General features: G+C 41.6%; 2 protein-coding genes across 5 annotated transcripts in view; one reads left to right on the top strand and one right to left on the bottom strand.

The window, feature by feature from the left end:
- The window catches only part of tmem110l (transmembrane protein 110, like), a 26,141-nt gene extending 6,000 nt beyond the window's left edge, over window positions 1-20,141 (top strand). The window contains exons 5-11 of one of the 4 annotated variants that reach the window (XR_005205622.1): window positions 843-955; window positions 2,244-2,327; window positions 2,567-2,698; window positions 5,135-5,269; window positions 18,574-19,409; window positions 19,560-19,628; window positions 20,034-20,141. Coding sequence is in view for 2 of the 4 variants with exons in the window: in XM_037761174.1 (XP_037617102.1) it covers window positions 843-955; window positions 2,244-2,327; window positions 2,567-2,698; window positions 5,135-5,263 (458 nt within the window). In the remaining 2 variants the exon portion in view is untranslated. Of the gene's footprint in view, window positions 1-842; window positions 956-2,243; window positions 2,328-2,566; window positions 2,699-5,134; window positions 6,067-12,082; window positions 12,300-18,573; window positions 19,410-19,559; window positions 19,697-20,033 lie in introns of those variants that run through there. The other 3 variants (XR_005205621.1, XM_037761174.1, XM_037761173.1) reach the window with 3 other exon arrangements.
- Window positions 7,883-24,577, bottom strand: itih5 (inter-alpha-trypsin inhibitor heavy chain 5). The gene is made up of 14 exons (XM_037761161.1): window positions 24,359-24,577; window positions 24,235-24,279; window positions 22,851-23,014; window positions 21,471-21,572; window positions 20,013-20,284; window positions 19,520-19,689; window positions 19,137-19,253; window positions 16,341-16,512; window positions 15,669-15,978; window positions 13,408-14,090; window positions 12,316-12,369; window positions 10,216-10,332; window positions 9,765-10,142; window positions 7,883-8,403 (listed from the first exon to the last, which is right to left on the bottom strand). The coding sequence occupies exons 1-14, from the start codon at window positions 24,476-24,478 to the stop codon at window positions 8,144-8,146; spliced, it is 2,964 nt and encodes a 987-aa protein (XP_037617089.1). The 5' UTR covers window positions 24,479-24,577; the 3' UTR covers window positions 7,883-8,143.

The raw sequence follows: 24,577 nt of genomic DNA, 5'->3' as shown, positions 1-24,577 counted from the left end.
TCTTCCTGTCTTAATGACAGACCTGTCCCCCTTTGTGTCTACTTGTGTAACAGACCTTTTATATCCTACTCAAGATGCAGAACAGTTTCTAAGATTTTTATTGACATGGAGCATGAAAATACATTCTTGATCTTGGACGTAGTAGTTTAAAGTAGTTGTAAAATGTAGCGTGTTTACATTGGAAATATGTCAAAGCTAAAGGGTTGTTTCTTTGCAAGTTGACATTAGTCAAACAAATTGATGAAATCAACCCTGACTTATTCTGAATGTGTCCTGCACATATTTACTACAACAAATTTTGCATTGCGCAACGAATTTAAGAAATACAGGTGCTAAAAATTGTAATAAATAAAATTAAATAATAAGAAAAAAAATCTGGTGGAACAAAATAAATGATATAATAAAATAAAATAAAAATGTTCATCAAAATAAATAAAATTAAATAAAAAAAATAATTACAGTGGGCCAAAGTGAATAATATAATCACATTAAATAAGAAATATATGTTTTCTTTTTTCATCAAAATAAATCAAATTAAATAAAAAATAATTCTGGGGGGGCCAAAGTAAATAATATAATAAATGAAATAATAAATATATGTTTTTTTTTCCATCAAAATAAATAAATGAATGAATGAAATAAAAAGAAATTCTGGTGGGCCCAAAATAAGTACTTTTAATTGAAATAAAGAATATAATCTTTTTTAATTTGGGTAAAATAGAAAACTACTTGCATTCTTTTAGTCCTGCTTTTGATTTAGAAAGCACGTGAAGACTGGCTATAATGAAGTGTTTATATGTGATGGCCACTTTACTGATGTGTGTCAACCTCTTCTCCTCCAGGTGACCCTCCCCAGGCAGCAGCGTGGCTCGGTCAGTGTGGCATCTACCTGCTCATCATGGTGCTGGAGAAAGGTGTGATCAGCCTTGTGCTGCTCGTCCCCGGATGGTCCAAAGTAAGGAGATCTTATAGCTACTTGTGGTGCTCTCAGGTCTTATGGGAAAGATGGTGTCATGTGACGGTATCATCTGACATGAATCCCACTTTACTTAAACTGAAACCAGGTTTTTCACTTTTTTTTATTGTGTCAAACAGAAACAAAAATGTACATCCCAAACTGATCTTAGCCAGGTCAACCAGACTCCATGATAAAATCTGCACATTTTAACAAACTTCTCTCATTTCTATTTTGGCGTTTGAAATTCTCTGGCAGCATTTAAAAGCCATCAAGACTCGAGAGAGAATAAACAAGTTGAGGATAAAAATGACTTGTTTTTTGATTTTAATGGAAACATAGAGGCAGTGTTCATGTATTTGAAGGACGGTTTGTTTGCATGACATTGGGGGTCATATTTATTTAATCAAATTAGCCTTTGTGATGGCAACAGATGCCCTTCTAAGGAATGAAAAAGCGGGTTATATGTTTATTATTTAATTATCCATTTCCCAATAGAAGGAGTTTTGTAAAGCTCTGGAGACCCTACTTCCTTTGTTTAGAGATGGTCTCTGTGCTCTTTCTTTTATAAACTGTGATTATAAATATTAGCAGTAACACAGTTTATTCTGGTGCAGTTTAGAATCAAGTCTCTCTGTGCTTCGGTCTGTCTATTTGTATTTGTTTTACATGATTATGGCCCATTTCATTCAGATTTAATTCTATTGCAACATTGATAATGTTTTGTTTGTTTGTAAATTTGATCTGTTTCAATATGGACCCATGGCTTTAAATAAAGTGAGCTGAGTTTAATACAAATCAACCACAATAGCAATTTATAGCCTTTTTATAAACATGTTACACTTATAATTATATAGTATATAGATACAAAAAAAGATAATCTGAAAATGTTATAGACCAGAGTAAATAAAATATAATAAACGCATGCATATATGTTATACATGCTGTACACAAAACATATACAAGTGTAATATTTTAATAAATCGGTATGAAAGGCTAAACAGAATATACAGTATATTCTAAAAATACATGTTTTTCCGCTTGGATAGTGTTAAAGTATAGGGAGGAAATTGGTCCATATCAATACATAAATACACAAACTATCATTATATTACTACTGATCATTTTTATACCAAACATCACCATAGAATTAGAGGAATTCAGTGGTTTATCAAGTTTTATAACCACCTTTAGATGGTGGTTCTCAAAAGCTCTTTATTGAAACCAAGTAACAGCTTTTTGTTTGTCCTGATGTCAGTGTGTTAAACTTTCCTGTCCTCTGTTCCAGTTGCAGGAGGTGCTGCTGAGCTACATTGCGAACCCTCAAGTGGAGCTGGTGCTGGTCATGCTCATCGTGCCCTTCATAGTGAACGTGAGCAGCACTTTCATCATCTAGTTGCCACATTACCTTGTGTTGAAGGGATAGTTTTAGTGTTTTGAAGTGGGGTTGTATGAGGTACTTATCCATAGTCAGTGTATTATCTACAGTAGATGACGATCGGTACGTCCCCAGTTTGGAGAAACTGACAGGAGTACCCATTAAGGTCTTTTAATAAGAAGTGAGTTTAGTCTTTAGTAACCCCAGTCTGGTCTCTATGGCTCCTCCCACAGTCCATCATGTTCTGGGTGGTCGACAGCCTGATGATGAGGAAGTACAAGACGATGAAGAGCCTGGACGACTCCTGCGACAGCTCGGTGAAGAAGGCCGACTCGCTGCCCTGGGCGAACAGCGAGGAGTCACGGGTGAGAAAAACTTTAATAAATCCACCAACAGGAGCAGAGAGCAACGTGAGCTCTGGTTAACAGCCGGTTATCATTTTTAGTCACTGACGTGATTAAACCAGCTGCTTCGTTCTGGAGATCATCTCCGTTCAAGTTCATTGGATCTGTAATCAGGAATTGATACAAACAAGAGGATCACGTTCAAAACATTTAACAGAACTTTCCCCCTGATTTCTGTTTCCATGTCTTTGTAAAATGCGTTCTCACCAGACCACTTAGAGATATCAGAAGGACCCATCTGCTCTCGGGCCTTTTAAAGGGATTACTTTTGATGTTCCCTGAAGCCCGTTCCCAAACAAGAATGTGACAGTTTAATATCTTTAAGACTTTAATGTGTGTGAAAATGGGCGTTGATGGTTGATGCACCCACACGGTCACGCTGGGTGTCAACCGCACCTGTTGTTTTGGTGGGATAAGCATAGCGTAGACACACACAGACACACACATAGACACACACGCACACACACATGTTCTCTCTCTACATTTGATCTAATGAGGAACAAACCCAGGAGAATCCAGTCCAAGAAATACTGAGTCAGACTCCCTCTCCTCCCTAGTTACTGTGTTTTTCTGTGGAGGTTTCTTTCCACCTTAAGAGAAAAAATATTAAATTTTGTAATTCCTTTCAAGATTATTTAAATTTTTCTGCTTTTGGATTTTTTTTCATCGTCATGACACAAGTGCTGAAGCCCCCCGAGATCAGTTTTTGGTTAAAAGTAGAGCGTGTTGTCATGGTTTTGATGACGTTTTTGAATTGTGTGTTGTTCTGCAAATTAAAAAGATGAGTTCATACAAATCACAAAAACATGTTTTCTCACTCTCCCTTAGTGGTAATTATTCATGCAGAGAGTTTTTTTTTAATTTTTAGGGCTGTCCACGACCAAAGAAATTCCTAGTCGACTAACACGCCATACGATTTAGTTGATTTAATCGACAGATCTGTAAAACTGATTTTCTTATTTATTTATTTATTTATTTATTTATTTAATTTTAATTTTAATTTTTTTAAATTTTATTATTTTTTTAATTTCACAAATGGAAATCATCTTTCTGATTTAAGTTTAAATTTGATGTAACAACCCCGCTAAATTATTTGCATGATTTGCTTTCTGAGTTATTATTTGATCATAATTATCTTGTAATAATAAGAACATACTTACAGTACATTTATGAGCGCCACTTCAAGTGATATGTTAAAGGACCGTTCCACCCAAATTACAAAAGTATAATAATAATGGATTTATTTTGCCCAGATTTCTGCCTCCAACCCAATTTGTTGTTCAAAACCCACCTTATTTTTGTGGTATCCACACACTTTTGGCCATGTAGTGTAGGTCAGAAAGGTGTCCACAACTTATTTGACAAATTTATTTTGTAGTTTGGGTGAATTATTTTTTTTTTTATAGCTTTATTTACTTACAGTCTGACAATACAGAGACAGTAAGCAAAAAAGAAAGCGACAGACATGCAACAAAAGTCCTCGACTGGAATCAAACTGGCAGTTGCGTGATACGCATCGCACGCGATCAGACATTTTAATCGTCTCCTGTGAGTTTTGGATCGAGCTCTGGTTTATCTGGGGAACTTTAACAGGCCTGTTGTTGTGTTCAGGGAATCCCTTTAATAGCTGCCGCTTCCACACAGCACAGAAGTCATTTCTTCTTTCTTTCCCCTCTCTCAGGAAAGATTGAACCGATAGACGTCAGGGCAAATGACTGTCGGAGTGCATGACCCTCGTGTTCAGAGGGATGAGAGTGTTTACCCCTCCCTCCCTCCCCTCTTCTTTCCTTTCCCCTGGTCATATGCCAGGCGGCTATAAATCAAGCCTTCATCCCGGGAATAAGAGTGACATTTAGAAGTGGTTTCCACGCGCTGATGTTATGGAAAGTGGAGTGAACGAGTGGAGGAGGACGACGGATAGAGAGGCATTGACTTGGACGAGGACTTGGTGGGGGTGGCACTCAAAGCTATAGTCACAATGCTGTTGTTGTGGCTGGTGTTGCTGCGTGTGACATCAAGGTTATCATGGAGACGATTAGCCCGTAGTGACAAAAAGACACTAGGAGAGACAGTCTTTATCCCAATATCTGTACCGCTCTTCAAAGTGGTCTTCATATCAGCTTTCCCACATGTCAAACCCTAACATAAAGCAACATGTGGAGGTTTTATAATGCCGTAAATGTCATCATATAAATGGGGAATTTTGCTCCGTTGGGATTTGAATCCCTGCTGCTGCAGGAGAGCGTCTTCCAGGCTGCGGGATATTTTCCACTTTAAGCTGGGAATGCAGAGCTGAGAAATTTCCCAGCTTTTTCATCAATGATGCAGCTATGTGATTCTACTTTGTCTTATTTGTTCTGCGGCCCACATTCATCAACACCTTCTGTGTTCTCTCAGGTGCTACTGATGGTTGATACAGACACCGACGAGGCTTCGGAGGGGGAGGAAGACCCAAGCGATGCTGGACCGGTCCCTCATGTGCTGTACTCTGGAGGACCGCTGAGACCCAGCTGGGTGGTGGTGTAAACCCAGGTGAAGCTACTCGTCCATCTACTATCCGCACACACAACACACTCTTAAGAGCCTAAATATGATCACAAACGCAAACAAACATTGCACCCTTAACTCCTCAAAGGTCTAAATATCAGCTTCACACTACAGCCTTATCTGCTTTCCTCTCTGCACTGACTCCGTGCATGCACGTAAATCAAATAGCATCTTGGGAATTAGAAGCTCTTTATCCTCTCACCTTGCTGCCTCTGTTTGCTGCAAGAGAACATCAGAGTAACCACAACTGAAGGGTAAGTGGAGAGAGATTATTAAGGAGGGCAGCGCCTGCGGGGTAAAACGTGCGGGTGGTAATGACAAAGACTGAAATAAATCTGTCTTCTCTCCACGGCGGGGACTTTTGGAAATGAAGCAGCTCTAAAGAGAGTCATTTATCGTGTATCATATTCCAAAGAGGAGCTAGTATACATATATATGAATGCTTTAAGATGATACGCCGTCAAATATAATCAAATCCACCTTTTAAATTAAGGTGTAATTATAGTCATTCTGGCGATTTCTCCCTCCGGCTGCTTACTTTAAGCTTGAAAGACGGTTAATGGTCTTGTGTTTTTTGCAGTCATGAAGGACCAAACATGTTGAAAGTAGTGGTTCTATGGAAAGTGTTTAGCTCTTTGCAACAGGCTGCTTTTAAAAACAAATATATATATATATATATATATGTGGGCAGGAAGTGGTTTCATGTGATGGTTTAAAGGACCAGATTACACTATGTTTCTGCAATGATTTTTATATTCGTTGTATACAATGGAGTACTGGGGCCAAAAAAAACCTGAGATTTTCAGAATAATGTCAGAATATTTTGAGGAAAAAGTCCCAATTTTATGAGAAAAAGTTGTAATATTACAAGAATAAAGTCATAATTTTACAAAACAAATGTGATGATATATGATATCTCATGTCTGTACGCTAAATATGAAGCCACAGCCAGGAGATGGTTAGTTTAGCTTAGCTGAGCATAAAGACTGGAAACAGGGGGGAACAGCCTGGCTCTGTCCAAAAGTAACAAAATGTACCTACTAACATCTCTAAATCTCTTTAATTAGCATATTATATCTTGTTGGTTTTGTCCGCACAAAATCCGAGGTGTAAAAACAACAAGTTGGGGTTTCATGAAGGGTTATATGGGAGGCTTTGGGAACTAGAGTGAAGATACTGGTATCATATGAAACTACCGAACTTAGTGAATCCATTGGTACCAACCATGTCATACTAGCTTGTCGTGAAGGAGGTTAAATAACTCTCCAAACTTACGCTAAATTTTGGCGAGGAAAAACTGGCATAGCCATTTTCAAAGGGGTCCCTTGACCTCTGACCTCAAGATATGTGAATGAAAATGGGTTCTATGGGTACCCACGAGTCTCCCCTTTACAGACATGCCCACTTTATGATAATCACATGCAGTTTGGGGCAAGTCAGCACACTGACACACTGATAGCTGTTGTTGCCTGTTGGGCTGCAGTTTGCCATGTTGTGATTTGAGCATATTTTTTAAGCTAAATGCAGTACCTGTGAGGGTTTCTGGACAATATTTGGCATTGTTTTATGTTGTTAATTGATTTCCAGTGATAAATATATACATACATTTGCATAAAGCAAAACCAAGTTGATTAAATACTTGACAAATCTTCCTTTAAGGTACATTTTGAACATATGTGCGATTCATTTGCGATTAATTGCGATTAACTATTTTAATCGATTGATAGCACTAAAAACAGCCCTAGAACATTTTTTTTTTGTTTTTAACCTACAACTTTATTTTCATAACATTCTGACTTTTCTTTCTCTTAAAATATTCTTATTTTATTCTCAAAATCTCAGATTCTTCCCACTAAGAATGGCCCTCCTACTCTGTCATAGTAATACTCTCAGTGGGATGATTCAGCAGCTGTGTATTAAACTTTTGGCACATTTATTTATTCTGTTCATATTTGTATATGTATTTGACTTTATATATCTTGTGGTCCAATCTGTGGTAACAACAGTGGAATAGGAAGTTTTTAGTGAAAATAGCAAATGGGAGAATTTTGAGAGTCATCGCCAAACTACAGGTGGTAAACATTTCCATTCTCCCGTTAACATTTACGGTTTAAAAGCCAAAAGGTCAACAGTTATCAACGTCTGTGTTTTATTTTGTATTCCAGTATCTTGTGTATTTTATGAACATGTGGATAAAAAGGCACAACGCGTCCTGTCGTTAGCAGGCCGTAACGTGCCGCGGTGCTTCTATACCGAATGTCTTTAATCTGTACTATGAATAAAGATGATTGACACATGAACTGGTGTCTGGTGTTGAATTCCTGCGGGGGCGAGGCAGCGGCGATGACAGACAACCGGAGCGCGGACCTGGCCGGAGCACACCTGTGTGGGCGGGGCCAGCAGCCCTGTGACCTCCAGCTGATGACAGGGAGCACTATGGAGCTGTATGTGTGTGTTAGGTGTGCATCTAGTCATTGACGCTGGGACAAGGGGTTAGTTACCGGTGCTGGTCTCCGTGGTAACCAGGTGTGATTTACAGCTTTAAAACATGTTGACATACATCTTTAGTGTGCAAAGAAAAATGCATTCCCACATGTATGTCTCAGAAAACCACCTGAAAATGTGGGTTTAATTGTTTTATTTACAATTACAAATTATTGTAAAAAATAATACACATAATATAATAAAAAAAAACATTTAATTTTCATTAGAAATAGTACAAAAATATATTCAAAAGAGGCAAAAAGAAAGCTGAAATGTGAAGTTTTGTCATTTGGAAACATGATCCGCTGGGATGTGCTATGGATACAGAGTAAAATGAGTTAAGTCACATAAACGCCACCGCTACAGTTCGTGGTATCACACTGCGTTGGTCCCGTGTGGCCAGTCCCCCGTGTCGAACATGTGTGACATCAAATAGTCCTCGTACTGTCCGTCTATCAGCTTGGCTGCGTTGTTGCGGGCGAACCAGCAGTCCACGCTCTGCGTCCCGCTGTAGATCCTCCTGCTCTTCTGGACCACCGGCACCGAGCGGTCCTTCACCTTCAGGACGGACGACGGCTTCATGCCGGCTTGTGCAGGAAGCTTCGCCACTCCCACTTCCTCATACAGGAACTGACCTGAAAGGAGAAATGAATCAAGGTTATTTTAGTCGCTGACATGAGTCTTTGAAGGCCGGCCAGCAACTCTTGATTTTGTGTTGATGTTAAAGGGATGGTTTGGGTGTTTTGAAGTGGGGTTGTATGAGGTACTTCTCCATAGTCAGAAGATGGAGTTTGGAGAAACAGACAGGAGTATTTGGTGTTTTAAAGGGTTAGTTCGGATTCACCGAAGTAACACAAAACACAAACAAATTAACTGATCAAGGCAGCAGTAGACCAGTAACCCCTGTGTTCTGCGAGGTAACATTACTGTATTCTCAATGGAGTCTGGTGGCTTTGAAGAGAGCATAAAACAGCTTCAGTTCTCCATCAGAAAGAGCTGTCTGACGGCAAGTTAAAGCAGTGAACACAGCAGTACATTGCTTCGCTATTATCTACTGTAGGTAATACACTGACTATAGATAAGTACCTCATACAACCCCACTTCAAAACACCTGAACTATCCCTTTAAGTCTCACAAAAATACAAGGATTCTGCATTTTTAACAGAACTCCATCAATGGCAAGAAAGGAGAATTTGAGGGTAATACTACAGTTTTAGTGACTAAATCTCCATCTGGGCAAATCCCAAATACCGTAATGATGGTCTACTGACCAAAATCTTGGCTGGCTTTATCCTTAAATACTTAAATCGAGCCAAAGTGTGCCTCTTTTCCTCCTAATTTAATTTGTTGGTCTTCTTGCAAATTGTCACAAGTGCAGTGATCTATGTGACAATTAGGAAAAACACCCTAAACCGCATTGAGACACTAAAACTCTCCTCTGAAACTCACATTTGTTTGAGTCGGGCAGGTTCCACTGCAGCTTTAACCGGCTTAAGTGACACCACTTGCCTTTGTAACTACAGCCCAGATTACCCTTACATTTGGATTTGGATATAGTGGAAACAAATGGTTGGATTTCCATGAAATTCACTGTGAATATTCATGATCCCCAGAGGATGATTTCTTGTGTTTCTATGACGACCTGACTTTTTCTAGCACCACCCTCACTTAAGCAATAACAGATTTCCATGAAACTTCAGGCTCCACAGGGGACAAAACCTTAAAGTTTAACTTCCTGTTAGATTAGGGCCTCAGACTCCGTATCTAAATCTAATCTTAAGACTCACCTGTTCCTCTCTGCTTTCCCCTACAGTTCATCCATGTGTTTTCTGTTTAAACTTGGGTCTCTATATATTGTTTATTCATTCTATTTTAACCCTTATAATCGCATCAGTTTTTAATATTGTACCATATATTTGTATGACAAATAATGATGGAGTTCATCCGTCCTACCCAACCCTCAATCAGGACATAATTAAAGCTCATTAACACGTACCCAGCAGGCCGTGACAGTTGTGCGACAGCCCCTTGCTGTCACCGATGTAGAACCCCAGATGGTCTCTCTGGTAGGCGGCTGGGTTCTTGTACTGATGCAGCAGGATCACAAACATGATGTTTCCTCCCACCGTCACCGTCACGTTAGACTTTCCCACAATAGACACCGACAGAGCGCCGCTGTCCACTGACACCGTGGAGTGGCAGGGCAGCACCATCCTGTCCAGCCCGTCCAGAATGACCTTCTTAGGCGTCACCTCGATGTACGCGCGTATGGGGCGATCCACCACGATGGTGATGGTGCTGAAATAGGTGCGCTGCTGCTTGTGGCTGCCTGGTGGAGCTGGGGCGCCAATTAGCTTCCCGTTCACTGTCACACCTGGAGACACATGACATAAATAATGTAGATCTTGATGTGAAGTCAGGGGTTTTAGTGCCGTGAGGAGTCTTACCGGAGTACTTGTGGTCTGACACCAGGCGCAGGACGTGTCCAGGCTCACCGTTGATGTTGAAGCACACGGTCAGTTTACTGAGCGGGAACTCCACCACAAAGTGGGGGTCGCCATCCGCTGAGGTCGTTTAAAGGTTAAGACAGAGAGAGAGATTAAAAATACAGCAACAAGAATCAGGAATATAACAAGCAGGCCTGAAAGTAGATTGATTTAAGTGATTTTTGAGAGCATCATGTTTACGTTATGTGACCGTGTAAACCAGTGTTAAGCGACTGTGGCTTAGGAGGTAGAGCAGGTCGTCCACTAATCGGAAGATTGGCGGTTCAATCCTGCATGTCGAACAAGATACTGAACCCCAAATTGCTCCTGAAGGGTGAGCCATCGGTGTGTGAATGAGTATTTAGATTAGATCGTCATGGGCAAGTTGGCAGCCTCTGCCATCAGTGTATGAATGTGTGAATGCTGACATGTAGTGTAAAGCACTTTGAGTGGTCAGAAGAGAAAGGCGTTTTATGTTTGCAGAGTGATGGACGTTGCAAGTAATTACACCTTTCCAGGAATTATGTAATGTTTAAATAGTTTGACACTGTTTTGGCTTCGTTAGCATGACTCAGTGACTAAGACTCATCGTTTATCTTGTTCAAATATTACTATCTGGCAGGGTCAGAGAGTTCTTGTTCTTGGTACCACTTGTGGAAATTGTGCAGGGTTTATATTTACATCCTGTGATTACATACATGTTACTAGTGCTGGGTTTTTATGGCTGATTCTGACTAAATTTGACTGCTTTTAGGCAAAAAAAATAGAAACAAACTAGTCAATCAATTGATTGCACATTTTTTATCTGTTCAAAATGTACCTTAAAGGGAGATTTGTCAAGTATTTAATACTCTTATAAACATGGGAGTGGGCAAATATGCTGCTTTATGCAAATATATGTATATATGTATTATTGGAAATCAATTAACAACACAAAACAATGACAAATATTGTCCAGAAACCCTCACAGGTACTGCATTTAGCATAAAAAAATATACATCATAACATGGCAAACTGCAGCCCAACAGGCAACAACAGTTGTCCGTATGTCAGTGTGCTGACTTGACTATGACTTGCCCCAAACTGCATGTGATTATCATAAAGGGGGCATGTCTGTAAAGGGGAGACTTGTGGGTACCCATAGAACCCATTTTCATTCACATATCTTGAGGTCAGAGGTCAAGGGACCCTTTGAGAGTCGTCATGACAGTTTTTCCTCGCCAAAATATAACATAAGTTTAGAGTTATTTAACCTATGATTTCTAAAATCATGGTTACAGCTCTGTTATACAGTACAGTTAAAATACCCACTTTAAATGGACAGAAAACTCCAGGAACATGCTTCAGCTTCAGAAGAGACTTTGGCTCTCCATGTCACAAAGAAAACTAGTTAATTTTCTATATTATAATTAATGAAACTTTAAAACTTGAACTTGACATCTCTGTGAATCCTCTACCTAATATAAAGAAAGGTGACACCTGATTAGTCGCTCTCTTTAATTTATTTCCTGTTGATCCGTATAAAGAACCTCAAATTGTATTTTACGAGATAGTGTATATCTTTTATCTGGAGTCTCTTCATGCTTGTGAGAACCAGCTGAGATGAGTAGAGAGCAACAGTAATGACGGGGTCATTAGCCCTCACTAACTACCTCTGATGGGGTCCCTCTCTTTACTGTAACACATCCACGTCTCATCACCCAACTCTTCTGTCCCATTCGAACCACACTGTGTACGTTTGTGAACACGCACTTGCATGTTTTAAAGTGCCACGTAGTGCTTGTGTCGGTATTTCAATTAGACCCTGTGTGTTCTTTACTCTTTTCAGGTCGCCTTTCAGAGGCATCACTCAGACTGTCTGACGAACGTCCAAATTACAGGCCGCCCACACAGAGAGCGTAGAGAGAGAGTCTACTGTACATTCCCCCTCTCCTCTCTTTCAAGTCTCCTTTTTGGAGCCTTGTAACCGCTGAATATGTGCTTACATTATATAAGGTTCAGAGGCTATCACATGAAAACAGGCAGGGGAAACTGTTTACATGAGAGAGAGAATGGAGTCACCTGATGTTTTGGAGACGGTGATGGATTTCTTGGCTGGTCGTCTCTCAGCTTTACCTGCAAGGAAGAGAATATTTATCTACTGCAACGAGTCAGCGGGCTGCCATTGTTTGACGCTTCCTCTTAAAATATTCCATATGAGTTACATTAACTGTTGGTGGCTCAGTTATTAGTGTAACACAGGGTGTCTGAAGAGAGAGAAAAGCTTTATGGTCTTCACGTTGTCTTATAGCCAAAAACATGGTTTGAAACATGGCCCTTAAAAAGTTTGTAGTTTGTACTTTTGCAGAGGACAATAGCTGTAGTTGGCTTGGATTTACAACAGTTACAATGGCTTCAAAAGGTAAAAAAGTATCTTAGAAACTACTCAAATCTCTCTTGCAACCTAATCCACCTCTCTTTAATATGTCCGTATGCTAAGTATCTTGCAAATACTCATATATGTGCCACAATTTGGTAAAATGTAGATAAAGACATAGCGGTAAACAGCCTACCACGCTAGTGATAAAAGGAAACTGGGTCGTGTCTAGAAGGTAACCCCCAAATTGCGAAAACTTGCAAAAAACTCATGTGAGACTCGCTGCCAAAAACATATCCTAACCTTAAACATCTCACGAGAGTTTCTTTGGTTTTCTATCCCCCAAAAAGGGGCGCAGTCTTGACATTTTGCAAGTACCCGTATGTGCCGGTCTGATGTATGCAACAAAGGTGAACAGCTACCCATCCTAGCGACAAGCAGAAGCAGTTTATTTTGCTATATTTTGGCAAGAATTCTGGACTGTATGGACTGTGTTGAAGTGGACTGTGGTGCAGGAGTAGTTTAGAAGATTTACTGGACATTACGATGCTTCTTTTTGGCTATTAATCTCAGTCATAGAGTTTAAATCCATTGTTACTTGTGAATCCAAGCAAACTGCAGCTGCCGTCCTCTGCAAAAGACTAACTTCTCAGAACCACAGTGTTTGATACTCAAAATAATTTCAATGTAGATCGTTTCAATTCCACTTTAGACGATCAGTTTTTGTCATTGTGTACTTGTCAGTTTATCTGAGAAACTTTTCAGACACCCTCTACTACCAAATCTAAGAGACTCACCAATCTGGTTGCTCAGAGATGAAGTCTGGCTTCCTGGCTTCTCGTTGGGTTTCTCTGCCTTTTCCTCCTCTGTGTCAGCTGGCAGCTCATTGGCGGTTGAGACAGCCTCACCAGCTGATGGGGGGATGGTGGGCGCCGGGGCCATGGTGCCGTCAGCCATGACCTCGGGCTTCTCCACCACCAGGTTGGTGAGGGGGGTGAGGAAGTGGTAGGTCAGAGACAGATTGGTGGCCTGCTGGATGTGGTCTTCCCTCTCCTTGCTGGTTTGGCTGCGCAGCCGCGACCGCAGTCTCTCCTTGACGCTCAGGAAACCCCAGACACGTTCGACAAAGTCCTCCGCTAGTGAACCCAAAGCAACTCCTAATTCCTGTGCGAGCACTGTCCCTGGCGTCTTAGCTCCAGTCGCCATCGCTGCCGTAGCTGCTTTCACATGTTTCTCGGTCTCTGTCTGTCGGTGCCGCAGCGGAACGTCGGTCTCCAGGACGATGCTCCTGTCGTTGTTGCTGGCTGTAACCTGGACGTGGAGGGATTCTGCGCTGCTGTTGGTCAGCTTGCCGGCGATGACGATCTCAGAGCCGTTGAAGTAGTTGGTGAAGAGATGCTGAGTGACGTACCGGACGGAGTCCTCGGTGTAGTTGATCCTTATGTCAGACAGCAGAGGAGTTCCTATCTCATCGTAGAACCTAGAAAGGAAGTAGAGACATCTAAGATTCATACCTACACGGCAAAGTAGGTTGTTTGTTATCAGAACAACCTATATGAGGATGATCTGTTCTGGTTTCCCTTTTGGTACTCCGCTCCGCGTCGGGAGTTTGCTCAAGGGCACATCAGTGTTTGAGGCAGAAAAGAGGCCTGTTATTACAGAATTCATCAAATGTCTAGGTTATTCAAACAAGCAACCTTCCGGCCATAAACCTGCTTGTCTAACCTCTCAAAGCTACTTCCACCCCACTTCAGAGTTTGTGCACACATTCATAAAAGAGTGTGTTTATAGCAAAGGTTGTGAGTGTGTGTGCGTGTTAGTCCTCTGTCCTGTCCTTGTTGTAACGCCGGAGTAAATCTCCTCACCTCTTAACCAGCGTGTTTGTTCAAGCAGGACGAGGGCTATTATCTAAAGTCTATCTGTTAACCCTACGTACATACTCAGATGCAGGTTTCACAACACACACACATTCCTGCTGAACAGAACAAACATCTTGTGTGTCTGAGTGCAGAAGAGAGAGAGGGAGAGGCGAGGGTTGTGTGTAAAGGACAGAAAAAAAAATGTCTTGGAGAGAAAGAGGGTGGCTGTTGTAGTCTGTGGCTGTCCCATGTTGAAGTTGATTAAAGAGGTCTGTTGTCAGCACCGTCACATTTGCGGTCCTCGTTGCCTCGTAGCTTGATGAGAGATGGAGGGACGTGTCAGAGGGGTAGAGGGGAGGGATTAAGGAGAGCTAATTGCTTAATAAGAGGCGGATTATACACATATTAAGGGGAAATTTGACAATATTATCAATGATATCTTCTTAGAAATTAGGAATTCTTTGTCGTTTCATTTCATGTTCGAAACACCTGATGTCTAGTAGGTGTTTTACGGGAAAATCCTGTTTGATTAACAAGTAAGTTCTGGCAAGTGCAATGCTTAACAGTGAGCACCAAAGGTGTTAACTGTGCACGACAGCTGGATTCTCGCAATGTCACGGGATAACGAACAAACTGCTCCATAATTTGTTTGTGACCGCACCAAGATCACTTCCTCTAAAGGGTCTCGCAGTGTTTGTTTTGTTCTGTAGTAGAATTGTCTGGAGTACAATTGCTGTGTTCAGATCTGCCCAAACGATTCGTACCAGGGGGGGAAACAAACCAGAATCTGAGTCAAATTAATAATACATGTCAGAAAACACCTTTTGACCACTCTCAGAACACATTGTTAAGACAGTCTTAGGCCAGTTTCACACCTGTTTTTGATTTTTTGAAGACTAGTTTTAGATCATTTATGAACCAGATAAGAAGAAGCCTTCATTTCTCTCATGTCAATTAGCACCATGGGATTCTTTGGTCCTATAATAGCAGGTGTAGCCACCAGCATCTTGAGTGTAGGTCATCTAGAGGCTGGGATAATGAGTAATCCCCATATTGGTTGCCATTTTTACAAATCCAAGATTGCTGCCATGTTGGCATCTGGAAAATTGTGATTTGTTATTTTTGGAAAACTCGCGCAATGCACAAGTTGGCTATAGATTGGATTGACGGAGACACTGAGACACAAAGTGTACTCTTACCCTTTGAGCATAGCGCTGGCATCGGAATCCTCGTGGATGCGTCTCATCATCCCACAGTTTTCCAGAGCCATGCGCTCCAGCAGCCGGTAATCCACGTCGTTCCCAATCCCGATGGTGAAGATGCAGAACTTCTCTTGCACGGCTGAGCGAGTGTTACCCAGGATCGCAGTGGACTGCATCACCCCGACCGTGGGCCGTCCATCCGTCAGGAAAATAATGAGGGAGACGCTGTTCGGACTGGTGTCAGGGCTCGAGAGGTAATCACGAAGCAGAGAGGAGCCGGTCTGGATGGCACCATCGATATTTGTTCCTGCAGTGAGGAGACGTCATTACGGGTTATTGCTCAGGAAAACGTCAAGGATTGGAAACACAGCCAGTAAGTCAAACTTCATAGATTTTATTGCTCTGAAGCCAGAAAGTGAAAAGCTCATTAAACAAGATGTTTTTCCACTTTCAACTGCTGGTGTTATTCAACACAGGCAACCAGAAAATGTTCTCATAGTGCACTTTAAGTCTTCAGCAAATACATACATGTTGCACCAGTCAATTCAAGTTAAGCAATTCTTATCGACAACTCTTGATAATACATTAATCCAACAAACAGAATCATGGTTATCTGGGAAAATATAGGAATTGTGAAGAAGACAAGCTATAAGGATAACAATGCCTCACCTCCAGTGGGCCCGAGCATGTAAATAAACTTCTTGGCGTCTCTGATGTTAAGGGGCGTCACCGGTACGAGGCGATTCGGCTGCCAAACTTTGATCCTATTGGAGAAGCTGATGAAGTTAAAGTGATCACCAGGTCGCAGATCCTTCAGAATGGTGAACAGAGCGTCTTTAGTCTGAGAAAGAAAGAGAAATAATTTAATCTTGTGTCAATATCAGATACAGAACGTGGTCTTGGTCTCTGTGGTGTAGCCATACTTATTGTGTTATAATGCTGGTTGGAAACAAAACTATTTATCAAATGCCCAGCCCTTTGACCAGCTGTGGTGTATTTGTCACACGCACACACTCCACTCATGAATTGAGCCCAGGAGGGTGGTGTCAATAGTTTTGGAAAGTAGAGTCAACAATGTGTTTAATAGGGCAGAGGACTAGCTAATCTGAACACTTGAAGATTTTTGTGTTGTGGGTTTTTTAAATGTGTTCCATATGTCATTGTTATACATTATTTACAAAACACAGAGACTGTGTAATCCTTGCACTGATGCTGACATAATACATCAGAAACTTTATTGTCTAAGCCTACATTAGTTTGATTTTCTCTCTGAAGAAACGTGACATATTTGCATGGAACTTGTTTGACACATACAGTAGGGTTTTGGCTGTTTGCTGATGATGCAGCATTATACCTTTTTAATAATTATTACATCCGCCAAAAAGGTTGTTTTCGGTTCAGTGTGATGGTCTGTCTGTCAGCAGGATTACAGAAAACCTACTGACCCCGATTTTCATGAAACTTAGTGAAAGATTGTAGCATTGGACAAGGAAGAACCCAATACATTTTGGACTGGATCACGGGGTGGATACACGCATTATTTTTCACTTATGGTAACACCCTTGGCCGACGCCTGCACTCTCCGAGTGCCCATCTAGTATTACACTGTATTGATTTATAGTTATAATTATGATACTTGACACCAGAAACTTAAGGTGCCAATGACCTAAAGGTTAGAGAAGCGAGCTTGTGACAGGAAGGTCGTCAGTTCAGGATACATCTGGGTGGTGAAAGTGAAAAACAATGCTTGGCCAGCAGATCAGACTGTGGTTGTACTGGACAGCCTCCAGGTGTCAATGTGACCAGGGAATTCCTGGAAAAGAGAGCATTGCTCTCAATGAAGCTCCCCCTGAATAAATAAGGATAATTACTCAGCATTAGTCTCTCTTGACGGCCTTTTAGTTTGCTTTGAATGTGTCCATGTGGGGAAATAGACAAGAAAAGTAAATAGACTTCTTCCTTCTGTTTTGTTCCGGAGCTTCACAATGTCAGCATCTCTGCAGCTCTGAGCGTGGGTGTGGTATATAATTTGGCGCTGGGGGGTTTATAGATGTCTATATGGGCTGTATACAGCAGGGGTCAGAACCACAGATTGACCCACACTGAAACCCTCTATTGTGAAGCCACATCAAAACACACTTGTTGTTCTGTTCCTGCTGCCCACTGGGGGCTTGCGATGGGTGGGGGGACGGATCAAGGGGTCGAGGGTGCTGTTGTCTAGAAAGTTCCATTACCCCATAGACACTGACCTTCCTCCCTCACAGCACGGCCTTGTGCTGTATGTTTCCACTTTTCTGTCTCACTGAAAATCTGTTTTTTCTCTCCTCTTGTCTGTTTCTGTGCTCATGGCAGCTGCAGAGATCGGCTCTGAGTCGGGGCGAGGGGATTATTATCGTGCTATTGCAGATGGAGGAAAAAAGGTCTGATATTGATATTCCAGTGTGGGAGTGAGGAGGTGGGGTGTCAGGTTTCAGATCCAATACAGGCCATTGAAATTCTGCTTAAAAGCAGATTAAATTGGTTTGCATGTGAAGCATGAACTTCCTCTCACACACTCTGGAAAAGTAAGAAGGTCATATCTGGCACTTGGCACTTTTAGCTGCATTAGGTAAGACTTTAACGAGAAAACACACCAAACGTATCAGCCTAAATCCCAAATTGTTGTTGCATTAGATAAGTGTCCCTCAGACTGGCCCAAATTCAATTTTGGAGTCAGATATAAGTATTAGCAGGAGACTGCTCACTGGGAAACAGATCATCAGGAAGTGAAAAATGACAATTTCAAGGCTCACACCTGTGGTTTGGTTTTCCTTCACCATGGAGATAAAATAATCTTGACTCAAGATCCACTCACAGGCTTTGTCTGGAGATTTTAACCCCTTATCATGATTTTTATCAGCAGATGGAGTTTGCTCTGGACCCTATCCAGTGATTAAGACCGCGGGATGCGGTAGAAAGCTCCAGAAAAAGCCAGTTAAGTGGACCGTTGTCAAGAATTAACTTTCAAGCTCGACATCACATTCTGTCGCATAAACTGTGTTTACGCTGAATAGTACTGCAAAACTTTTTCATGATTGTGCTCGCTGGACATCTAACGCATTTTAACATGGGGGTCTATGGGGATTGACTCGCTTTTGGAGCCTCAAGTGGCCATTTGAGGAACTGCAGTTTTTGGCACTTCCGCGTTGGCTTCATTTCTCAGCACCGGAGGTTGCTGCTTGATTTAAAACTACTACTGTTTAGCTTGCCACCGGTACTGTCCAATATGTCGTGAGTCATTGGCAAACAAACTGTTCTGTTGCTAAGGTATGAGGATGTGTTGAAAAATACTGGATCTTTAAGAGTAAAATCCCAATCTTCTATGTAGGAGTGGAAACCCTCTACAGATACTGACTGCATTTAAATTGCTAACACATTCCTGCAGCTTTACAGTTTTCTAGATATCCACTCAGTGTGCTGCTTTACCTGTCTGATCTTAGTCCCCAACATGGAGGCGCTGGTGTCGATCACAAACACCACATTCTTGGGCACAACTGGCAGGTCTTTGGGGGCAAAGTAGTGGACGAAATGGCCGTTTAAAACCTGGGAAAGAAAGAAGTTTACAGACATGCAACAGGCAGTGAGTTGGAATAGTCGTGTGTGATCAGCAAAACATAGTTTGGTTCTGAAGACAGACTGAAGAGTTTGGCAGCGGAGTGACTGTGATGGCAGGAAACCAGAGAAATGAATCACTAACAGGTGGGTGGATGAGTGTGTGAGTAGAGTTGGATGGGGAATTTGCGTGCACTCTTGCAAAATATGAAAACTAATGTTTTTACAGTTTGCTCATCTGTGTTTCAAAGCAGCACCTGAATGTCTCCTATCCCCATGTCTCTCTGCACATCGTAGCGGATCACAAAGTCTCCCAGGATGCCGTTGGTGGTGATCTTGGCCTGTTGGACGATGTTGGGGCTGAAGGTGATCCTGCAGACGTTCTTTTCGTTTTTGATCGCGGTGCCAGCGGGAGGGTCGAGCTTGGCTGAGGCACAAAGAGAGGAAGTGTGTTTGTGTGTTTGTTTAACTGGCTCGAGGACAAAAAAAACTGAAACGAGTAAGGTGACCGTGACATGAAAAGCGGATTTAAACAGATGACCTGTTTACTTAACTGAGCTGGGCGAAAACAAATACAGTTTTGGCATTGCTTTAAATAAATAAATAAAAAACAGTTGATGACATTTAGAGTTATTAAGAGGGTGGCACTCTGATTCATCCCATTTTGAGAATATTTGTTTGCATGTCGCTAAAACTTAATCATATACATCTTGAATGATTCCTATGTGATAAAATAATGTATCTGTAAACCTGGTGTCTTGGGTGCATTAGACCCAGCTGCAGCATTGGAGCTCCTGCCGTTGCGGAGCGGCAGCACCTGGAGGTCGGTGACGGGGGAGTGGTCGACGATGGTGACGTCCAGGCTGAGGCGGCTGACCAGCTGCAGCGGCCGCAGGCTGGTCACGTGCTCATAGCGTCCCAGCCGCCTCTGCAGAAGCTCCTCGTAGGTCAGCAGGAACACGGCCCGGTTCCGACCCGGGATGCTGGCCGTCATCCTGAACACCTCCACCTCCGGCTCAGGCCTGGAGGAGGGGAGGAGAGAGGAGGAGGAGACAGTGATGGTGAGTAGAGGTCCCTTTAATGCCAGCACTGCACGATGTGTGAGGGAAGAACTGACCAACACTCAGTGGTTGAAAGTAGCCTAAGTACATTTACTAAACAACTGTACACTCTAAAAAAAAACAAGTGTAAAATAACGGAAATTTTCCGGCAGTAGGGGCATCAGAAAATGTCTGTTAAAAAACGGAAAAATACTGTCCGTTAATTAACATAAATAAACTGTAAAAAATACTTTTAACATATATTTATTGTTAGAATATTCATACACCGTAAATCTAAGACCATTTACATATAAATCACAAATGAGACATGTAATTTTTAAATTTTTTTTCTGTCATTTTGAAATACAGAATAAAAATGTAAAATTTCTTGAAAAAAAATGTTATTTTTACAGTGTACTTAAGTACAATTTTGAGGTACTTGTACTTTGCTTGAGTATTTAAAATGTTCTGCTACTTTATACTTCTACTCCACTACATCTCTGAGAGAAATATTGTACTTTTTACATCACTACATTTATTTAAGAGCTTTTGAAATCAAGATTTTTACATGTGCCTCCAAAATATATGATCAGTTTATAAAATATGATACATATACAGTTACAGATTAAACTACCAAAAGTATATGAAGTAGTTAAATATATATGTATATATATATTAATATAGAAGGGAGAAGAAGACAAACATTGGGGTAATTAAGAAAGAGGAGGTGGAGCAGACCAAGTGGTGATATCATGACTGTGGAAGTGCTGCTTCTGTCTAATCTCACATCTTCCACTTCAATCCTTTCCTTCCTTCCTCCCTCTTCTCTGTCATTTTACGGCGGAGTCAATGAATCACCAAATCTCATTTAATTAAATGTCACTTTTCATATGACAGCTGGAAACGTGATGTCACTCCTTCCATATGTCACAGATTCATACGACAGTCCTCCTCGCCCTCTGGAGCGATGATCTTATTTCAGACTCACACACGTACAGAAAACACACATATTGTCAACGTCTGTTTGCACAATAGGAGCATTAGAGGGAGCGAGAGCTGCTGTGTAATTAGGAGGAGACACCAGACCGGAGGAGTGGCCACACACACACACACACACACACACACATACACTGAAACACTGAAACACACACTCTCAGGTTTCTCTTACCTTGCTTCACCTGACTCTTTGTTCCTGGCGTTGCCGTTCTGCTGCTTGACCCTCTTTTCCTTTGGCTTGACCTCGCTCTGGTAGACACGCCCTCCGATGATCCTGGTGCACGGGGGGGTCAAAGGTCGAGGATTAGAGCGGCGCTCATATTCAGGACCACCTATTGTCACGTTTCAACTGGGTTCTCTCGCACAAAAAGACTGAATTTTCGGGGGGCGAAATCCTGTTGTTAACGTTTTATGGGTGAATGAACTCTGGTCACCGTGTGTTCGTTAACAGCAGTATTCTTGTCTCTTTGCTAACGTCTCCATAGCAGCCGAAACATCATAAATCCTCCCAGACAGACAAGATGATGTTGTTATTTGGTGCTTTAGGTCTAAAGTGGCCACTTTGGTTGTGCTACGTTTTCTGCTGAGAGCATTTTATATCACTTCTAAAAACATTTCTGTAATTTATCACTTGCTCTCTGTGACACGAGTCACAAATTTGATGACTTTAGACTCGACAAAATCAAAAAAGAACCTGCATCTCTTCAATGCTCATTGTTTAAAGGGACTGTTTGTAACTTTTTACACGTATAAATCTACCGGGTCGGTTTCCCATGCGCGCTCGCATATGCGTGCTCGCGTGTGGCCGGAGTCTCTGCTCCGCTGCCTTCTTGCCTTCACTCACACACCGCGCTCGTTCTCACTGTCTCGCTCCACCTCTACACGTGCATGCGCGCACACTACACACTGCAGAAGAGTTAGTTTAGCGAAGTGAAGTTTACTGAATGTACAGTGGACGTTTGTGCAGAAATAACTGCTGCAGCTCCTCCAGACCAACAGAGGTTTCCCGTGTCTTGTGAAGTGACGGGGTTCCGCAGCGAGAAACGTTATCGTCTCCGACCGGGTGACGGTGTCTCCCCTGTTCCCTCCGACCGCGGTCGGGAGGCTGAAGCAGGAAAAGCCAACACTAGGATCAGCATTGATTCATGGAGAGACCTTCGTCTGGTCAGCTAACATTACTGCCAAGCAGGTGAAATATAGAGTGATATTGTGGTTTTAGCTGACGTGTGTCGCCTCACTGTTTTGAGCGATGCTCGTTCATGTCTATTTAGAGCGAGTAAGCGCGAGCCCGACGCTGACTTTCGTTGACTTAACAGCCACAGGTGTCGCTGTTAACAAGCATTTCTGAAAGTTACAAATAGTCCCTTTAATGTTGTGAAGGCATTTTCATTGGTATTAAAAAGAAGGCTGTTTTTCCTAAGAGGAGATACACTCTTCCAGACAACACATGATGTATTTTTAAATCCAAATTTGGATCCTTACAATGCGTTGACCATGTTATTGTGATTTTTTAGGTCCACTATCTGAGTTATTGTCGCTGCTCGACTCTTACATGGTGAAGTTGGAGACGTAGGCTCCAGCTGGGATCTGAAAGTGGAACACGCCCTCGGCAGCAGCGGAGTGCCGGTTGAGCATGGCGCAGTACACCGCGGTGAAGGCGTAACGAGAGATGATGGTGGTCTTGATGGAGAGCTCCTGGATGTGAGGTTTAGGCTCCTGCAGAGGTAAAGCACAATTACACCTCAATACCACCTGGACTTCAACATCAATGATTATAATTAGAGCGTCTGTGGCTCAGAGGGTAGAGCAGGTTGTCCACCAATTGGAAGGTTGGTGGTTCGATCCCCGGCTTCCTCCGGGTCACATGTCGATGTGTCCTTGAGCAAGACACTTAACCCCAAATTGCTCCCGAAGGCATAGCCATCGGTGTGTGAATGAGGTGTGAATGAGTGAATGAGTATTTAGATTAGATCCTGATGGGCAAAGTTGGCACCTTAGCAGCGTCTGCCATCAGTGTGTGAATGGGTGAATACTGACATGTAGTGTAAAGCGCTTTGAGTGGTCGGAAGACTAGAAAAGCGCTTTAAAAATGCAAGTCCATTTTACCATTTAATTTGGCACAACTCTACGCGCCCCTGCTCTGCGTATATTGAAAATCCCCCACTTTATTTTTGATTAGCCAAGATATCTCATCCCAAGAAAGGCTGAATTTCCCCTTTAGTTACAAAAACCAAACAGAGGCAGAGGAATTTGTTCCCATGAGCTCAGATCCAGCATTACAGATACTCTGGCACATCTGCACGCTTTGGCAGAACTCCTTGTGCGTCACGCCCCACAGTGCACAAGTTTAGGGTGATAAAATGCTTCAAAATAACTGAAACTAGGTCATGTATTCTGGGTCACTTTTGAAAATATATATTGTTATGTATGATTAAATGTTTTTTTTTTATTTATTTTTTTTTATACTTTATTTCTTCCTTTTTTCAAGGCTGTTTTCATATATGCAATCCACTGTTTTGTAATTACAACAGTCTATAAACCAACTTTTAAGCAGATGAGCTTACAGACAAACCCATCGAGTACTCTTAGAGAAAAACAACCTCAACATTCAAAACCACAACAAAACCAGGAAAAGAAATAACAATAATAATAATGACAAAAAAGAAAGAGTAGAATTAAAAAAAAAAAAAGCAAACAAGATTAAATGTTTAGATTTTAAATGTTTTCTTAATGCCAGTTTTTTTTGACAGTTTAAAAGCCTTAAATATTTAGTTGATGTGCCAAATTATAATGCCCAAAACACCAGACTGAGCTTTTAAAATGACATTTAAACGTTTTACGCAAACCCAACACTCACATTTAGCCTCCAAATTTAAGGAATACAAATAGATAAATATTAAATCATCTTCATATAGGTGTAGTAAATTAGACTTTACCTTGACTAGCATAGTTTTCAACTGCCTTGGGACTCTGCGTGGAGCCTGTGTGCACAAAACAAAACCAGTCAGATTAAGAAAAATCCAAACACCAGAATGTACTTGGTCTTTTTAAATGTCTTACAATGTCTAAATCAAAGTCTGCGAGGTCTGAATCAATGTCATCTCCAAACTGGGATTCCTCCAGTTGCCCCAGTGCACTGGGGCTGAAGCAGATCAGTAAAGTCACCAGCTGCAGCAGCATCTTTGCAGTCCTTCTCTGCTAAAACTCAAAAAGATGAGTGGGACATTATATTTCCAGCATGCAGCGTCTCCAAGTCTCTGTGTGTCTAGAACAGAGTGA

This window comes from Sebastes umbrosus, chromosome 23 (genome assembly GCF_015220745.1).
Source record: "Sebastes umbrosus isolate fSebUmb1 chromosome 23, fSebUmb1.pri, whole genome shotgun sequence".
NCBI classification, from domain to species: domain Eukaryota; kingdom Metazoa; phylum Chordata; class Actinopteri; order Perciformes; family Sebastidae; genus Sebastes; species Sebastes umbrosus.
The sequence above is the reverse complement of the archived record's forward strand: the minus strand, read 5'-3'. Positions and strand labels throughout refer to the sequence as shown.

Excerpts from the sequence above, each read along its gene's own strand:
- itih5 (XM_037761161.1), bottom strand. The coding sequence starts at position 24,478 with ATGCTGCTGCAGCTGGTGACTTTACTGATCTGCTTCAGCCCCAGTGCA. Across the intron at positions 24,280-24,358 it reads CAGACTTTGATTTAGACATT|GCTCCACGCAGAGTCCCAAG; the intron begins GTAAGACATTTA and ends TTGTGCACACAG. Across the intron at positions 10,333-12,315 it reads CACCGTCTCCAAAACATCAG|CGGATGGCGACCCCCACTTT; the intron begins GTGACTCCATTC and ends AAACGACCTCAG.